The sequence below is a fragment of the Cupressus sempervirens genome, chromosome 11 (genome assembly GCF_028749045.1).
Source record: "Cupressus sempervirens isolate cs-2001-9-10 chromosome 11, ASM2874904v1, whole genome shotgun sequence".
In the NCBI taxonomy this organism is placed as follows: Eukaryota; Viridiplantae; Streptophyta; class Pinopsida; order Cupressales; family Cupressaceae; genus Cupressus; species Cupressus sempervirens.
In genome coordinates this window covers 602,322,291-602,342,896 of record NC_143128.1, presented here as the reverse complement: position 1 = coordinate 602,342,896, position 20,606 = coordinate 602,322,291, and the positions used below count along the sequence as shown (strand labels likewise).

The window sequence follows — 20,606 nt, the reverse complement described above, 5'->3', positions numbered from 1 at the left end:
AATTGCTCCTCAGCTACAATGGATACAGAAAGAGGAAGCACCATGATCAAACCCTCAGATCAAAATCTCAAATATGGATCTACAATACTTCAGCTGTAGATTCAACAGACAACTTAGAATTCAAACCCTTATACTTCAGCAAGGGCATCAAAATTCAGAACCTCAGAAAAAGCCACAAAGGCATCAAAAGCAAATAAATATTCAGCCTGCTTTTTCCAATGAAATGAGCTCCTATTTATAATCATTTGTTGGCCAAAGTTTCCTAAAGAACTCCACTTCATAAATTGTGGAAGTTTCCAAAAGAACTCAAAAGAAGTCAACACTTGAAAGTTTCCAATACACTTTTTAGAAATATCTCTTAATGACATTGTTATAATAACATAAATATTATTATAATAATGCAACTTAATAATTACTGAATAAATAAGAGCTCATGCAATTATTAATGTTATTTACTGCAGGTGATGACCAATTGCTAAAGCCACCCCCTGCACTGCCAAAAATAGTAACTACAAAAAATAGACTTACTAAGAATACTAAGTCCACAATTGGGATCCGGAAAACACCTTGTCAGCTCACGAGGGTCGCTATGATGAGCTAGCTCCACCAACTGCACAGAGTTGCCAAAAATGGGGACATTACCTCCATAATTTCACTTAAGTTGAGGCTCAAGTATCATTAGATGGGGTTATTTATTTAAATAATTCATAGAAGCCTATGGCAAGGTATTAATTAGATGGTACATGGATTAATTATATTTCAAAATTCAAATATGCAACCAAAAAGAAAAGTTTGCATTTAAGTGAAAAATTTATGGGAGAAGCTATTAGTCATTGACGGGTTGAAGAAGACTTTCATCGTAATTGTTATAAAAGAAAGCCTTCGAATTTGATTTCTTCATCCTATTATCTTATTAATTCCTGCCCATAGGCAGGAATACTAACGCATTCATGCAAGTCCTATTAGCTCTCTTAATTTCACCAATCACGTCAATGTATTTTTCCATTTCTTAAAACTAATGTAATGTTTATTTTCACTAAGCATTTTCAAACATTTATTAATCCTGTTTATCTTACTTTTCATTGGCTGTACTGGAATTAGGCAAGGAGAAAAATGGTTTTTTCCAGCCCAAATGAAAATTATCACAATAAATTGCGCTGTGCATTGCTGTCCCACTTCGAATTCTGCATTAATGTTAGCTGTTCAGATTTAATTAAATGCTCCTAAATGCGCCTTTATCTTTATCTTCACCGACGCACCCAGCATTTATCTCCACATTTCAGCTCAGTTGATGTTCTGCATTTGTGTTCATTTATTTCTTTGCATTCAGACAAAGCAAGAAATCTTTGCAGGATCTGGAAATTTAATGAGCAAGATTCGGGAATACTTTTGCTCTCAATTTTCTGCTTTCAGATAGGTCAGGGCATTTTTAATCTATGTGTTCAGTATTTATTTTCTGATATTTTCTTTGTGCATTGAATGTTTCTCTAGAAATATTTTATGTTTGGCTGGATTCAATATCGTTTGTTCTGTTGGATTTGATATTTTTTGTTCCATTCCATCTGTCCGCCTTTAAATTGCTTCAGTGGGACTGGGAATGGTGTAGCTAATTGAGGAATTTAGCAGTTCCTGCCTCAAAGCCACATGGGTAGCAGCAAGACGCTGATTCTCCACTAGCAGTCCCTGAATCTCTTGATGTTGAGCTGCAAGTTTTTCCTCTATCAAAGCTGGGTGAGGAGGTAGGGGTCCAAGAAAGGCCTAGAACCCATAACTATAGCAAAGAGCTCAGAGAAAAACAATACAGTCAACAAATCGCCCACAAAATACACCAGGAGAGGGCTTGTTCTCAAAACAAACACTGGAAAAAAAAAAAACAAGCAATAGACGGTTTCAATGACATCACGTCTAAAACCTTCATGGAGGTATTGAGCCATACTTTGGCTTTCAGGTGATCCATCGTAGATAGAGCTGTTTATCCTAGAGAATTGTGGTGAAGTTCCAGATGAGCTATTTGGTAGCATTGCAATGTCCTCGGAAGTTTGATCACCATACAATCTAGGCAAACTCGTCGCTGCTTAGGGCATTTATAAGGTTATTATGACAGGAACTTCAACTTTCTTTTCTTCGAATTGAAATAGTCAAAAGGGATTTCAATTTTCTTCTCTTCAAATTAAAATAGAAGAAACTGCTGTTATTAGGTACCAATCTTAGAAATCAATTGCTCAACTCTGAAATTCTTTCTTCATAACAACACTGAGGGAATATTACAAACAACCGTCTAAAGTAAGGCTTTTTTGCCCACATCAATCAAACAGATGGCTCAAGAAATCGTACAATTCTTCGTTAACCAGCATCCAACAATTCTCCCCAAATGCTACATACCGCACTGTATACCCACTGTTTCAGAATCTCCCCCGCTGCGGCATCCCCTGGCATAGCTTCTATTTATAGAATATAGTTCTTCCAAACCCAATTTCCTGCCTATAAATATTCCACAAAAATTAAGTGCATTCCAGCACCAATAGCAACCAAGCAAACCCTATGTCGTACTCCTTCAACAAAATTTTAAAACCCACATATCCTGGAAAACGAACAGAGTATTACCAAAATCGGCAACGAGGTGATCAATATGAAAGAAAATCGTCCCCAATACCGTCTTAAATCATTCCATTCTATTTGATCAATCATTCGGCAACAATTTCACATTTTTAGAATCAACGGAAATCCTCGCATTCCTTCACCAATTTGAACAAAAGCTCCATTGCAAAAAATGGCTGCTCCAACACCTTCTCTATGAATGCCAGCCCTAGTATTCCTCCCCTTTTCTTGTCGTACTTCTTCAATATTTTCACCAGCTCTAACATAATTAGAAAACATTAAAAACTGCTTCAGCTTCATCTACATGAAATTGAATAGGGGTTGACGCAGCGAAACAAAAGTAGTACAGTGTATATGTATAAAATTAATCTTTCTAGAGGCCAAATTATTTCTTTGAGGCTTTTTATCAGACACGTGCACTGTGTGCATGGACATGGTGAAAGTTTTTTGGTTGACACCTATGTTGCACTAGATCCTTTTCTTTTGGGCACTGTTATTTACCATTTTGACCTTCAAGCCTGGATTTAATCAAGATTGTAGAATGCTCTGTTTCCAGTTCTCGAGATTACTCATGTGATCACTGACAGTTATAGTTAAATTTGACTCTTTAGTATGATAAATTGATATATTTAATGTTTACCTCCTTTTCTGTTTCCCTTCCACCATTCTTCAATTGCATAAGGGTTTGAAAGAATCTGTGTCCACTATTATGGCAGACATTAATATGGCACATACTCCTTTGTCAAAAACCTGTACAGAGAATTATTGTGTTCTAATCATTGCATAAGTAGTGCGCATTCACATTTTTATTTTCTGTTCTAATCTACTCCAATCTCCTTTGTACCTTATAGCAGGAATTGTGACGCATCGCGTCCCTTGTTTATTTTTGACTTTGGGGTTCTTTAATGGTTTTGAGGAGTTCGATGTTTAGAGAATTGTAAATTCTTGAAGACTGTTGTCCTTTAAATTGGTTAAATATGCCAATGTTTTGTGCTTATTCTGCTATTGAGCATTGAAGGATATTTTCGAGAGAATCGATCAAGGAAGAAATCTAAAATTTGTTAGTGTTGGATATTTGGGTTTTCATTCTGAATTGTTTCCATTTACTAAGGTACTTATAGCATATCCTAAAACAGATTTGGAGGTTTATGAAGGGCACATTGGAGTCTAGGAAGGGCAGCGATCATGTAACAGGCTGTTTGAAGTTACAAATCTTTAGGAAGGGACTTACAGTAGCAGTGTTCCTTCTCGAGAAGCTGCAATAATTATTTGTGAAGATGTCGTTTGACATAGAGGCTCATTCATCATATCTAAGGTATCTAATGCCATTTGCATCATCCAGGTCCTTTATATATATATATATATATATATATATATATATATTTCAAAAAACAAATATATACTGGCATGTGATTATTGCATTCATTTAATGAAGGTGTAGCTTTCATGCCTCGTGTTTTTGTACTACTCAAAATAATAATTATATAGCTTGCATGCTAAGTGTTTGTGAAAATGACCTTTGTAGGTGCACATTTTACATGTAGAATTTCTTATATATGCATTTGAAAAGGCCAAAAGAAGTTGCATTTGCACATAGCTTCTCACAAAATCATTGCAGTGTTAATTTGCAAGTGTTTGAACATCATTTAAACCATTTCAAGAAAGAAAATACAATCTGAAAATAAATGACGACGAGATAGAGGTTTCATGCTAAGTGTTTGACAAAAGGTCAAACATTTGAAAAGTATAGTAATCTAGTGTTTCTCAAAGCTAGAAACGGTTGGAGCTCTTTCAAAAAGAACTGAAAGTATAGATCATAAAACATAACACTAAATTTACCATGTAATTCTAAGATGAGGATACCCAATGAGAGGGTTAACATGTAATTCTAAGATGGGGATACCCAATGAGAGGGTTAACTCTCAAGTATTAAGTAACTAGTTATTTAATACATGGTAACTCATTGCTAGTGTGGCTCACTATCAATTGGGTTCATGTCACTGATAAAAAATAGAAAAGTTTTCTAATTATATAAAATCGAACATATTGGCATGCATAGATGCACTAAAAATAGTTCTTGGTGTGTAACAAATTTTCTCCTTTCTACTGATACAAAACTAAATGAGAAAATCACATATTACAAATATTTATAAAGTATAGCATCATAGATATTAACAACTATTACATTGCTTTCTCAATAGTTGAGTTCATTGTGGCTATATACCATCATCAATAAACATTTATGTTTGTTAGTTGAGACTCAAAAACAAAATGCGTAGCCAACCTCAATATACAATTGTTGTTGGCCATACCAAAATAATTTGAACATAAGATAAATTTATTAATGTCTAACAAGAAACCGTTGTAATATCCTTTTCTGGATATTTTACTAAAAACCCGTGATATAAACTTGCAGATTTAAATTTGAATAGTAAACCAATATTCAATATAAATTCCAGAATTTAAATCGATTTCTAATTAGCAGATTTACATACAAATAAACTCAGAAAGCTTGTTTATTCTTCCAATATTCAAAAAGTACATATATAAGCCAGGAGTTAACTTAGATAACCATCAATTGCGTTACTGTATTATACAACAGCAATACAATAACATGCAAATATCCAAATGATCCAATCTTACAAATAGTAAAAACAGTCAGATTGGAAAATGTAGATAAAACTTGTAAGAAGGCTAGGTTTGTGTCCAACCTTCAAATGCTTCTTCAAGGGTTTGTGTCCTAGAAGAAATAACCAGCAACTGTTTCCAACTCCCAGATTAATATTTTTTTTGAATATTATAATCTTCATGTCTTCCCATGTGAAGTTTGATGTACCTTTATCACTTTTCCCAATGTGATGCACTCTCTTTTAAGCAATGTGGGATAAAGCACCTTTTTGTCCTTTAGTCACTTAAGTGGACATAGTACCTTTTTAAAATAAAGTGACAAGTTAAATGAACTTTAAAAGTCACTTAGCCAGTAAACCATATAATTGTCAGGCATTAAAATAACTAACCAAATGAACTCGGATAAGCATGTGCAATAGCTCATTGGAAAAATCTCGGCGAGATGCTTCCAAACCAACACTGAGATATCAAGAATACAGAGCTCTGTTTACTTACTAAAAATACTAAGCATCCGGACAACCTACCAAAACTGCTCTGATGGGTCGAAAACTGGAAATGTCAAAGTCAAATTTCGAATGGAACCCTATAAAGAACCTTCTTGCCCTTGAAACCTAGGTGAAGTGAGTGAGAAACATTGAATTATAATGTCCCAGAAAAAGGGGACATTACAAGGCCTCTCTTCTCAAAGATTGTTTTCCCTCGAGCAATTTGCTCATACCTGCAGAAATCAAATGCCAGGATCCCATACTTGCCTCAAGAATGAGGTTGTACTCCTCAGTCGATGTACCTCGGCATGCATCTTTCCAAACTCAGAATGGTGAAATAGTACAATAGAAATCATTGTGCCAAATAATTGAATGCCAGGATCCCACGTCTCACCATAAAGGGACCGAACTGCCATGTGTTGCTGCCCTGTGTGCCAATACACTCAATCAGGATGAAAACCTCACTCCATAAGTGACCCTGTGAGTCTCTAGTGTCAAGTGAAGATGGGGGCCCATCAATATACCCATATCCACCCCAAAAAGATAGCAACCAAGCTCTTTGCGATACCACTGACCAATTCCTGTAATACTTGCACCATTGTACCACTATACCACTACTATAATATCTGTTCCGATGTCAATGATAGATCTGGCCAATCCGACTCCATTGCCATATCACTCTGGTGAAAGAGGAGTAGTCCTAATCTCTGGAACTCTGATATGTCAAAAAGCTGAAACACATAGATCATAATCATGTGTTTGTGTAGCAACACAACATAATTTGCTAGATGTAAGATACTATTAACACTTGGATCCCCGGTTTCTCAAACAATATGATTCTGGGTAAATGAAAGAGTGGTTGGTGAATCACCAACATCATGAGTGCTAACATTGTCTTCAATACCCTGCTGAATAAAAAATGTAGACACCTCATGTGGAATGTAGGGTAATGCATGATCTCTCCACTCACAAATAACTCATTGACCCTAGAAGGCCAAATAGAATTGGCGAATATATTACCAACATACATAGGCAAATCACTGATAGTGGAAATATACCAACTAGAAAAATCACCAATCAACAAATAGGCCGTGGCCATCTCATAAGAGCTAGGTGATAAAACTTAGGGCAAGCTGAAGATTTCCTCAGAGCATGCTAAGAATAAATCTGAACTTCGTATTCCACCATAAGTACTCTCGCTTATGTCAAAGTCTTTATAAAAGGATGGTTCACCATTAGCTGAAAACTCTAAATTATCCTCACTTATTGTATCACTAACCATGTCCTCTTGTGAAAATGTACAACTGCTGTCATAAAAATCAAAATTTTCAGTCTTATCAACTTGTTGATCTAGAAATTTTTTCTCACCATAGATAGTCTCAAACAGAAAATACGTGATTGGATCACATTGCTTGCCTTCACATCTACCCACTTTATTAATTCCTTCAATGATTTGCGTGATTTCTTGTGCCTTTGAACCACTGTCATCTTCTTCATAAGTGGCTGCCCCACTTGTTTGCTTTTCAGCTTTGTGGATGGAATAATGTATTAAGCTCAATTGAAGACATAGCTCATTTACCTCATTCTCCTTGTCCCTTCCAAATTTTATTGCTAGATCTCTATCCATTAATAGTTGCAAGTACTCATATTTTATCATTTTCAAAGTTTCAAAAATAGTATGTAAAAGAGGACTTGTGATACCGCAAACATTCCCATGCCTCTCTTCTATCACAATATTTTGCATGAGATCCTTAATCAAATTGGAAGAATCATCCAACCTCGTCAACACTTGGACAATCTTGTCCTCTTTGACCAAAAGTATAGCCAATAAGTCAAGGAGTGATAATGGTTTTTGACCATCTCCTTCAAACACAAATGGGCTGTTCTCCATAGAGTTTCCTGATTTTTCATCATTTGAGAGAACAACATTTTCAGATATATCTTCTTAACTCGATGTGTGCTAGATCATCTATTCTGCCAACATTGCGTCCAACCTTCAAATGCTTCTTCAAGGGTTTGCGTCCTAGAAGGAATAACCAACAACTGTTTCTAGCTTCCAGATTAATATTTGTTTTGAATATTATAATCTTCATGTCTTCCCATGTGAAGTCTGATGTACCTTTATCACTTTTCCCAACGTGATGCACGCTCTTTTAAACAATGTGGGATAAAGCACCTTTTTGTCCTTTAGTCACTTAAGTGAACATAGTACCTTTTTAAATAAAGTGACAAATTAAATGAACTGAAAAAGTCACTTAGTCAGTAAACCATATAATTGTTAGGCATTAAAATAACTGACCAAATGAACTCGGATAAGCATGTGCAATAGCTCGTTGGAAAGCTCTTAGCGAGATGCTTCAAAACCAACATTGAGATATCAAAAATACTGAGCTCTGTTTACTTACTAAAAATAGTAAGCATCTGGACAACTTGCCAAAACTGCTTCGATGGGTCTGAAACTGGAAATGTCTAGGTCAAATCTCGAATGGAACCCTATAAAGGACCTTCTTGCCCCCGAAACCTAGGTGAAGTGAACCGGCAACACTGAATTATAATGTACCAGAGAAAGGGGACATTACAACCACAAAAGAGTCTAAGGGATTGAAAGCATACAACAAGGGCAACAACCAACAACAAGAGCACCAAATGGTATTTGAGAAGAAACAAAAAAGAAAACAAAGCAACCCAGGTGAAAGTACTAAGGATTCTTTTTTAGTGGGAAAATGTCCAACACCGAAGGATAGGGTCCAAGACTGAAAAGATCCCTGGACCACTGCAAAGTATCACTGTCGAATATACTCAATGCAAGGGCTCATGCGCTTGGTGTGATTGGAAGTGAGAGGGTCAAGTGGCCACTTTGAACCTTGGGTAGGGGATGTCGGTGAAAAAAAGGAAGTGATAAGATGATTAGAAGCTTGCCCCAAAGGGAAAAAAGCCTGTAAGGTGTGATCACGGAGCTGCGTGGTCTCCCAAAGGTAAAGAGCAAGACACCACTGATCAGTGTTGCTGAAGAAGGATGGAAGGGACCCTCGCTTTCTGAACAAGTAGTGATACCTCCCTTTGATCTCATAGTAGATGGGACACCTGAAGATAAAGTGAATCTTAGTCTTGACATCTGCTAATGTACAAAAATTCATAAGAGTATAATCAATCTTGACCAAAATAGTTGTGTACAATGCTGATCACAAATGACTTCTGTTTAAACTACTAATCCTTATTGGTGGTGACCTCTATCAGTGCCTACTGTCAATGAACATAGAATCGATACTGAAAGATGTATTTGTAAGAACTGATATCGACAGATCTAGAATGGTGAGATCAATGAGAACAAAAAATGGGATAATCTAACAATTTTGTCTCTTCAAAGACTTCACAAAATTGAGATACTTGATCCTTAATAAATAAAAGGGTGGAGGCATCATAATTAGGGTTTTAAATAAGGGGATATGACATAAGTATCAAATTTGTGCTTGAAATATACCTAGTATCCAATACTAGGGAATGCATTGTGAGCTAACATTGGTAAACCATAAATCATTGAGGTTCATAGTTTCTAGGAGGGACTTACTATAGTAATTCTTAGGGCCCATTTGGCAACGGGAATACAAGCGGAATAGGCATATGTAAATTCCTAAAGTTTTGAATTCTTCGTTTGGATGCACCAAATCGGAATTGGAATATGAAGTAAAATAGGAATACGTATTCCAATTTTGGCCCAAAAATGGGGTTTTGCAATTTCACCCAAATAGGCGTTATTGGAATACATATTCCTATTCCACTTTTATTTATTTTAGAAAACATAAATTTTGGGGTCTGCAAATTCCCCATCAAATATTGGCTGAACCAAGCAGAGAACAAGACTATGTAGCCCCATTTTCTATTCTAGAATAGCTATTCCTATTCCCGCAACCAAACGGGCCCTTAAGCATCTTATTTTAGGAGGGTATTATTATTGGAGTATAAAATTAGAAATTCTTGATAGTTAATTTCATTTGTATGGAAAGTTTTGTTATATTTAAGCATTGCATTCATTTCTTTACTCAAACATCTTTACAACACGTTTCTACTATGAATTGTGCACCAAGCTGTTCCCATGATATTTTTGCTTCTCTTCTCTACCTCCCTATTTTGTCAGTGCTGTATGGAACTATCAATTACCTTTGATTACCTTCCTTCTCACAGTAGTTATAAAATAAGTTGAAAGTGAACTTGCTTTGTTATTAAACCTTAGGGTCTTCACTCCCACCCTGTTCATTTCAATTGTTTTTTTTAAAACTGACGGTTTCGAAACCAGCAAACATTTTCTTCAATAATTATATCTACTTATTTCCCTAAAATAGTCAACAGCCAATGGAAATTACTGCACACCAATGATTATTAATGATATCTAGGAGGAGTTACATCAACAATGGAAATTGCATTCTGGAATTTTGAGAACAGTTCATCAGAGAAAAGATAACTGGAAGAAGGATTATTTATGAAGGCTATGGCAAGTTTTAAGGTTGGTCTACTTTTTATTTTTAGGATATTCATTGCAATTTCTATACTCAGCAGTAGTGAACAGTTATTGTGTCAAGATATTTATGTATTTTCCTATTTATACTGTTGTCTAGGCAATAATGTTCTTTACTGGCATCTTAAAGACTTTATTAAGGTATTTGGTTGTATGCAATTTATGTACTGAGGATTCAACAACTGCATGCCAATTTCTCTCATCAACATGCTTTCTTCTGTCCTTATTAAGAAAAAAAAAACGAGTTAGTGAAAATGGTTCATGTAGATCTGAATCAGATAAATATAGATAGTATCAAATTTGTGACGTGGAAGTCATTCTTGACAGATTACTAGATTCTTCTGTAAAAAGGAATGATTTACTTCATATACCATAAGTGACTATTCCCTTAATTTGACTTGATATTGACAGGCCAGATCAAACCTCGGGGTTAAAGTAGACGAGCTTGTTATTGCATTGTTTCCAGCTTCACGAGCTCAAGAATTAAGGCATGTTTGGCCACTGATTGTTTCAGCTGCAAAATACATCTCCAATGTTTCTAAATCTCATAGAAGGTGAATAAAAATGGGTAACTTTTATTTTTCCTTATTTTTTTCAGCACATTCACCAAAAAATTTTCATTGTGAGGTACTTATGGAGGAAAACTTATTGTTAAAAAATAATGAATGGAATTTCTACTTGATATCACGAAACATGTTTAGATTTGCATATATGTGGTATAGTTAGTTCAACTTTGCTACTTTTAGCCCTGCTTTCTGTCACAAGGTCAAAATTTGAGGGAGTGGAAAATTAAAACAATATCTGGGAAAAGTGAAGAACTCCTATTTCTCCCTTATGTTTATGATACTACCTTAAAATTCTCTCTTTTATGCAATCACTTTTACATCGTTAGGATTCTTTATCGTTTTTCTCAATATCATATCAATGGTAAGAAAAGTTTAACATGTATAACTGCTTACAAACTAGTGGGGGAATCTTTGTTGTGCCCTTAGGTTATTGGATTTATCTTGTAATGTGGTTTCCAAAATGTGGCATTTATAATCTGACTTGATAATTTGATAGTTCGCAGGTTTTGTAATGTCCCCAATTTAATTAAAATACTTAAAATAATTAACGGGCCCAAAGTTTAAATAATATTATTTGGACCTTTAATTATTTAATAATGGGGCCCAATTTTCAGTAATTATTTGTAAGTGTTTGTCACATTGGCATTATTTTGTAAACCCTCTGGAGTTTTGTTTGAAGGTGTATTTATGTGCGGCGTGTAGGAAGTTGTTAGGTATGTGATTTAGATTATTTCTTTGTATTTGCAAATTCTTGTTGGAGTTTTGAATTTGCTCACCATTTAAGAATTGGAAGATCTTCCCTACTTATCATGCTTATCATGCCAGAGCTTGCGTTTGTTCTGTGCCACTTCCGTCGCCCACTGTGCCAACAACTGTTTCTCCTCCAGTTTATTCAAATTATTCAATCGTTCTTATAAGCTTCCGTCATCATCCAGCTTGTTTTCCAACGCTATTTTGTGACTGGGGATCACGAATTTTTCGGGAACCACTACTTCCTGTCCAAACATTAATTGGAATGGTGTGTGCCTTGTCATCACCTTGTACGCTGTGCGGTAAGCCCACAGGGCAGCAGGTAAGTTATCCTCCCAATCGGCACCTTCCACCGCGCAGGATTTGTAGATGATGGATACTAGAATTTTATTGGTGGCCTTTGCCTGTCCATTTGCTCTTGGATAGTACGGACTTGATAGTGAATGATAAATCTTGAACTGAGTGGTGAGCAATCGAATAACATGATTAACAAAATGACCTCCCCTATCACTTGTTAATTGTAACGGGATTCCATACCTTGTGATGATCTGTTCATAAATAAATTTCGCAGTGCTGACGGTCGAGTTATTTGGTAACGCATGGGCCTCCACCCACTTGGTCAGGTACTCCGTTGCAACAATGATGTATCGGCACCATCGAGTCTTGCTCACCCTCAGTGGTCCAATGAAATCTAGTCCCCATCTCTCAAAAAGTTCCTGCACATGAGAGGGTTGAAGTGGCATGAAATCTCTCTTCAGCGGCTTCCCGGCCCGTTGGCAAGTATCACATCCCACGACCCATTCCCACGCATCATTGTACATCGTCGACCACCAGAGACCTGCGAGTAATATCTTCCGGGCAGTGGTGTCAGGTCCCATGTGTCCTCCCGCAGGATCCTCATGTGCTTCTTTTAACACCTGCGGTATCTCCTCTTCCAACACACATCGCCGAAGAATATGATCTGGCCACATTTTGTAGAGCAACCCGTTGATCAATTGAAACGTATGACTCCTGATTATCAACTTGCGCCTATCATTCGGTGACATCCCCGTGGGAAACTGTCTTGTTGACAGGTACTCGCCAATACTCCTGTACCATTCCGGCAGTACGCCAATCTAAAATAGCTGTGCGTCAGGGAAGTCGTCATTCACACCCTCCGCTGGTTCCCCTGTTCTGATCCGCGACAGGTGGTCGGCACTGACATGTTTCTTTCCTGGCTGGACAATGATTTTGAAAATGAATTCCTGCAACAGTAGTAGCCATTTGCTGATCCTCCCTTGGATGACAGGTTTATTAATCATGTACAACAGGGCCTGGTGATTAACATAAAACACAAACGGTGTAGCAAGCAAATAATGACGGAATTTTTGCACTGCATAAACCATTCCCAACGCTTCTCTTTCAGTCGTGTTGTAGTTTTGCTCGGCCTTTGAGAGCAACCGGCTGGCAAAGTATATTGGATGATCTAGTCCATGATTACCAGTCTGTGCCAAGGTCGCGCCGATCGCATAGTTGGAGGAACATGAAACTCCTTATTCCAGTCCGGATATGCCAGGATGGGTGCCGTAGCCAGTCATATCTTTAGCCCTTCAAATGCTTCGTCCTGCTCTTTATCCCATCTAAATGATTCCTCCTTGCAGGTTAGCTTATCTAACGGTTGGGACACCTTGGCAAAATTTTTAATAAATCTCCTGTAATAACCTATATGCCTGAGAAAAGACTTTACCTCCGTCACATTAGTAGATGGCTGCATTTCAAGAATGACTCTCACCTTGTGGGGATCCGTCTTTAACCCTTCCTTACAGACAATGTGTTCGAGCAGTCTTCCGTGCGGAACCATGAATCTGCACTTCTTGGGATTCAACGCTAGTCGAGCTCTGCGACATCTCTCCATACATTCACCAAGTGCCGCCAGGTGTCCATCCTCCGTGCTAAATATTGACCAATCATCCAAGAAGGCTTTGAAATTTCTCACAGACATCTTGTCGAAGATATGTAGTATAATCCGCTGGAATGTGGCTGGCGCGTTACACAACCCAAAAGGCATCCGGCTGTACGCGTAGACCCCATCTTCGACAACAAACGTTGTCTTCAATTTATCCTCCTCCGCTATAGAAATCTAATTGTATCCGGAGAACCCATCCATAAAAGAGTAGATTTCATGTCCCGCGACCTCCTCCAGAATGCTATCTGTGAATGGAATCAGAAAAGGATCTTTGATCGTCATTGCATTCAGGCATCTGAAATCGACGCATATCCGGATTTGAATAGTATCCTTCTTTAATGAAATGACTATCGATGACACCCATTCACTGGTCTGTACCTTGAAGATAATGCCAGCTTCCAGCATTCGATTGATTTCCTTCGTAACCCGTGCGGCATAGTTCTTGTTCATCCTGTAGGGTCGCTTTTGTACAGGTACAGCTCCTTCCACCAGCGGGATGCGGTGCACACACAATTCCGGCGGTACTCCTTTGAGGTCCTTGTATGTCCATGCAAACACATCCTTGTAGTCCATAAATATCTTGAATGTCATGGCCTTGAGTACTGGATCCCAATTATCTCCGACTAGTATGTTCTTCGGCTCTGCCGCGTCCCCCAAATTCATCGTTTGCAGCGTGTTAGCCGACTGGATGGTTCCGGCAGTATTTTGTATTCTGTAGCCGACGGTCCGGCGGTGTTTTTGTAACTGACGGTCCGGCGGTGTTTCTGTATTTTGTAGCCGATGGTCCGGCGGTGTTTCTGTATTCTGTAGCTGACGGTCCGGCGATGTTTCGGTATTCTGTAGCCGACGGTCTGGCGGTGTTTTGGTATTCCGTAGCCGACGGTCCGACGGTAAATAGTTTGTTATGGATAGAATAATTGTGGCCGACGGACTCCTTCGGGAAGGTTCGGCAGTAGTATTTATATCCCGTCTGGGATCATTGTAAATCATTCATCTACTATTGCGAATATAACTCTGCTGTTCGTGTTCATTGTCTATATGCGTTCATTTTCTTTACCTGTACGGTAAACATTTGGCGCCATTGCCTTATGAATCTAGAAGGTGGGAGGAATGAAGATTAATGCCAAATCAACTTAATAAGGATCGGAATAAGGCGAAGGGAAAAGATGGAATCCGTATTGCGCAAGAGAATTTAATTCTGGCACAGCAAGCCGAACACCGACGAAGATTTCAGAAGATTGCCGACGGAAACTGAAGTGCGGAGGAATTGTTGGAGGAGACTCGGCAGCGGGTGGAATTGGTGGAAGAAGCACGGGAGGAGTTCTTGAATTTGTGTTCGCCGAGGGAAGAAAATTCAGACGGGAGAGCATCAACTCGCATGGCTCACAGTGCCGATGGAGCACGAGCATGGAGTGACCTCTTCGTCCAGGATAGACTTCCGTGGGAAACAATTTTGGAGGATCCTCCATCTTCACCAAGGGTTGCAGCTGTCAACACCTCCGGTGTGGGAGCGCAGAGCGCCAGTGCGGGAGTTCAGATTGCCGGTGTGGGAGTGCCGATCGTCGGTGTGGGAGTGCAGACCACCGGTGTGGGAGTCCAGACTGCCGGTGTGGGAGTGCCGTCCACTGTAGGAGTGCAAACCTCCAGAGTTATGGTAGGACCCAAAGAAAAGCTGCCAAAATTTGAAGGCGATGGTACAGTCGACCCCCTTCCACATTGTAAGACATGTGAGACGATCTGGCGGGCAAATGGAATCACAGATATCGACGAATGGGTCAGGCAATTTTCGGCAACCCTACGGGGTGTCGCGATTGATTGATTTTCGGATATGGATCTGCAGAAGCTAGATACATGGGATAACATTAAAAAGGAGTTCTTGGCGAAATTTAAACTCTTGCAGGATGATAATGAAATCATAGTGGAAATTTTCAATACCAAGCAAGGGAAGCACGAAACTGTCTGTGTCTACGCTAGGAGATTGAAAGACTTAATAAATAAAATGGAAAGCAAGCCAGCGGACGGATTGCAGAAAAGGTGGTTTGTGGACGGCCTACGCTCGCAGTTGCGGAGGAAAATGAAAATTGTGCCACCATCATCATATGTGGATGTGTATAACAGAGCATTGGATCTTGAAAGTGAACAGAAGACAAAGAAGAAGAAAACTAGCTCATCTGATTCTGATGACGACGAGCCTGCCGGAGATGATAGCAGCGACGACGAAGGCAGCAGCAAGAAAGTTCGGGCCCTACAGAAGGATATGATTCACATGATGAAGGAGTTTAAAAATATGCAGAAGGAGCCAAAAGGAAGTGAACTGTGGTGCACAGAATCGGCACTCCTACACCGACAATCGACACTCCCACACTGGCGGTCGGCACTCCCACATCGGAGTTCTAAACTCCCACACCGACAGTCGGCACTCCCACACCGGCGGTCGACACTCCCACACCGACAGTGTGAACTCCCACACTGGCGGTTTGCACTCCCGCACCGGCAGTCTGCACTTTCGCACCGGAGGTGTCGACAACTGCGAACCTTGGTGAAGAAGAAGGATCCTCAGAAATTGTTTCCCGTGGAAGTCTATCCTGGACGAAGAGATCACTCCATGCTCGTGCTCCGTCGGCACTGCGAGCCGTGCAAGTTGATGCTCTTCCGTCAGAGTTTTCCTCCCTTGGCAAACACAAGTTCAAGAACTCCTCCCGTGCTTCTTCCACCAATTCCATCCGCTGCCGAGTCTCCTCCAACGATTCTTCAGCGCTCCAGTGTCCGTCGGCAATCTTCTGAAATCTCCGTCGACGTTCGGCTTGCTGTGCCAGAATTAAATTCTCTTGCGCAGTATGGATTCCATCTTTCCCCTTCATCTTATTTTGATCCTTGTTAAGCTGATTTGGCATTAATCTTCATTCCTCCCACCTTCTAGATTCATAAGGCAATGGCGCCAAATGTTTACCGTACGGGTAAACTAGATTAATGCATACAGATAATTGGAACACGAACAGCAGAACTTATATTATTATTCGCATACGCCAGACATTACATACAGAACATATCATATCACAAGATGCATTACAATGATCCCAGACAGGATATAAATACTACCGCCAAACCTTCCCGAAGGAGTTCGTCGGCCACAAATATTCTATCCGTTACAAACTATTTACCTGTCGGCTACAAAATAGACAACACCGTCGGAACCATCCAGTCGGCTAACACCAATTTCGGTGGGATTCAACCCTCACCCTGTTTCGTTGCTTGTAATACTTTGTTTGGATCTAGCAAATTGGAGCACCATCTTGTATGCAAGTATTATTTGGAGGTTATCTGTATTCAATATCTATTCATGTTTGACATTTATTTGATGGATTTGGTTTTGTAATGTTATTCACATTTAAGTTTGTATTCTCTTTCCAATCTCCATGCAATACCTCCCTCGATCCACCATACTACCTCCCTTCGTACTCCACCATCGCACACCACACATTGCACGTCGTAAGCCTGACAACAACACACGACACAAACACCATAGCGCAAACAACACAACTAGCAACACCACACCACACCACACCACACCACACTCAACACAACTAGCAACAACACACCACACGAACACCACACCGCACATCGCACGCTTAGCAAAAACACACTGCATGCTGCACACTATACACTGCACACCGCGCACTGCACGATCTCCACACACTGGATACTTGGCAACAACACATCGCAAGAACACCACACTGCATGACATAATCACCTCCAGACAGAAACACTTCTTGAAAGAGATCACCTTCGAACAGAAGACACCTTTAGACATAAATTACCTCCAAACACAAATTACTTCCAGACAGAGATCACCTCTGGATAGAAAACACCTCTGGACAGAAAACACCTCTGAACAGAATCTCCTCTGGACAGAAACACCTCCAGGTTGAGATCACCTCTGTCTAGAGATCGCCTTCGGAGCATTACAGGTTTGGTAATTTAGTAATAGTCAGCCTAATTGAGACCATGGATTCGGCATACCTTGATTATGCTATTATATATCGATGGCGGTGGTTAAATGTTGGATATTCATAATGTGAATTTTGTTCTAATTGTAGGATTTCAGGGTTTGTTCTCTCATAATGCTTTACTGTATTTGTAAGTTGTTTCGGTTCATTTTCCTCGTGTTGTGTGAACCTGCTTACTTATGCTCTTGTTTATGCATTCATGATGTTATCTTGTGGATTTGGAACAAATTAGTGCTATTTTTCTTTTGATATGAAATAATTTACTACAAGTGTTAGTTGATGAGTGATTTAAGCAAGATTTTGTGGCACAATTGATAATTTTGTGTATCAATGTTTTGGGTCGATACAAAACTTTTTTCATTTTTATTTTTTTCTTTTGTTGCTTGACTAGGAATTGTTTATTCATATGTACAAATTGAGAACTTATCATAGAATTAGAACATAGGGTTCTTTGGTTGCACTTAGGAATAATTAAAAAATGTATGACTTTTCAATCACTATTAGAATATAATGGATTACTTTTCAACCACTATTACAAAATTGTAGTCAATTGATTTGTCAAATTGGTGAAACTACAATAGTATAACTTTAATAAATGAATTTTTGACTTATTGTACAAATGGTGGTCCTTATGGGGTAAGGCAAAGTCTCCTAGGAGACTAAGAAAGACTCGTCCTTAGGAAGATTTGGATATAAAGGCAAGGGTGTGAATCCAAGTGGAGGTTGCACCACATTTGGATAATTGTTTAAATTATATTGATCATTCTATGTCATTTCTTTAAATTGATTGGAAGATGTTGATCAAAACATAAGTGATTATAATCAACAAAAAATTGAATATTTACACACCTAAACAAACTTTGTGGCCAAATCAATTTTATATTTGAAGAAAATGGAGTCTTCACTTGCGATAAAATGTCAACAAAGTCATATTTAGGGACATTGAGACCTTTATCAAAAATTAATATGTACAAGTTAGACAGGTAAGGTTTAATCCATATGGATATGTCAAACGGAGCAGTATTTTGCCCATTATATCCACTACATTAATGTTACTGTTACTAAATTTCTACACATGTTGAAATTTATTTCTCATTGCAAAGGTTTCATACAATTACATAAGCATTTTACATCTTAATTCAGTTCATGCATATTGAAATCATGTCCATTATGTGTCAAAAGAGTAATAAATATCCTTGTATTATTCATTCCGAATATACAACTGATATTTACAAAGGAACTGTAATAATCAAAGAATGCTGAGAATGGTGAAAATAAATTCTCTCACACAAGTGGCCATGAGAGTAGTCCCTAAGTTGCTGATATATATTCCTAATTTGCAAAAGTAAATAACATGAAAAGAAAAGAAAGAGTAGAAAGTCATGGACACCAGTCATTGCATGTAATGATTGGTTGGCTTCCATCCATCCACTTCCACTCACCTGCTGCCTTGAACCACGTTCCATCCACGCATTCGAATGTTGCATTGACTTTGATGTCTGTATATGCCGTTTACTAGAAAATTTGTTAGATCCAATGGATCTAAGCAATTGCAAACGTCTCATTTCACCTCAGTCACTATTATGCCATTCATCTTCACAGAGAAAAATATATATCAGCAAAGAAAGGAAAATTATCACACTGAAATGCTTTACTACTGACATGTTTGTTTACTGTGCAATGTCCTGTTTCTAACGGATACTCGGATATAACAATAGGCTCCCACAAGGGTTATTGAGCCCGGCGTACCCGCTAGAAATAGGACCTATGAAGCTGATCAAGACAAGTAAAACAAAAGAACATAAGTATTAAAGGGACATTACTAACAGTTTTGAAACCTTTTACTTCAATATATGCAAGCAAGTGTGATAATAGTAAAAGTATAACAAAGGAATGCATTTGGTGTTGATAAAAGATAAACATCATGAGGACCAAGAACTTTACATTTCAGTTCAGAAAATATAAGTTCAGAATGCCGAAAGCAAACAACCATCTTGTACATTTTGATGACAACAAGAATCATAGCAGAAGAGTGTGTCCATGAATATGAATGCAATGTAAAACAATAATCTGACAACGTGCTTTAGGAGATAACTTACAGATTTATTCAATGATGGTATGCATATACATAGATAAATAATTTAGAAGCTACAAGATTAGTAGTGACCATAAGTGAAGCAGAAAACATTCAAGATGATTCCAATTCAAACATTATCATGTGATATTGCAGCTGAGAGTGCAGAGATAATTTTTCAACTTATAGAGAAGCATTGAATGAGCAAAGTAACCAGCGAGATTCGGGAAGACTCAAGGATCAATCAGCAAGGTCACGAAGGCATGAATATGCAAAGTAAAAGGTGCAAGGAGTCCTCTTTCTCAAAATGAATATACAAAGGCACATATGAGATATTTTGGAAGCTATAGGAAAGTTATAATCCCTCAAATGGCAAGAAGTAAAACAAAATGAAAATAAAGATACATACTACAGCATAGAAGAGCGGAAGAAATGCCATGAAGTGCACAAAGAAAGAGAGACCTACAGCCTGTTATTTCCATATTATCTGACTGTAACTTCCATGAATGAGAGCAAAACAAAATGAAGACTGAAACTCTTATCAGCATATTTCTAGGGAAAGAATATACATATCCAGTATCTCAAAGAGTATGGACTCATAATAACGGTTACAGCAGTAAAGAATAACCATGTATCAGATTTACCCAGTAATCAGCAGCAGCAAACAATGGCTTTGGAAATGCCAGAAAAACCCCTAGCCGTGGTTTCTCAAGTATGCCCAATCATAGTGATATCCCGAGAAATTACCAAATAATGGTAAGGTGTGACATAGATAAACCCTCAAACATTAGCAAAAGGCTATTTTGAAACATAAATGGCTTCTAACGAATCACTTTGGGTTCAAAGCTCATGCTCAGATTAATAAAAATGCTATAGGAAAGAACAAGGAAAAAGCAATTGTGCAATGGCATTAAGAATTGCAGAGAACTTTGGATACTATGGCATCACAAAATGAATAAGGGTTACAACAAATGCCCATGTCAAAGCCTCAAAATGAATACCAAAATAACAAGAAAGGAGCGCCTGCAAGAGGAGTGAAG

General features: G+C 38.4%; 1 protein-coding gene across 1 annotated transcript in view; it reads left to right on the top strand.

Annotated features, from left to right (window-relative positions):
• Nucleotides 1–20,606, top strand: part of LOC149531119 (uncharacterized) — a 255,267-nt gene that overhangs the window by 137,552 nt on the left and 97,109 nt on the right. Inside the window, exon 7 of the mRNA XM_089808559.1 lies at nt 10,636–10,778. Coding sequence (XP_089664685.1) covers nt 10,636–10,778 — 143 coding nt within the window. The remainder of the gene's footprint in view (nt 1–10,635; nt 10,779–20,606) is intronic.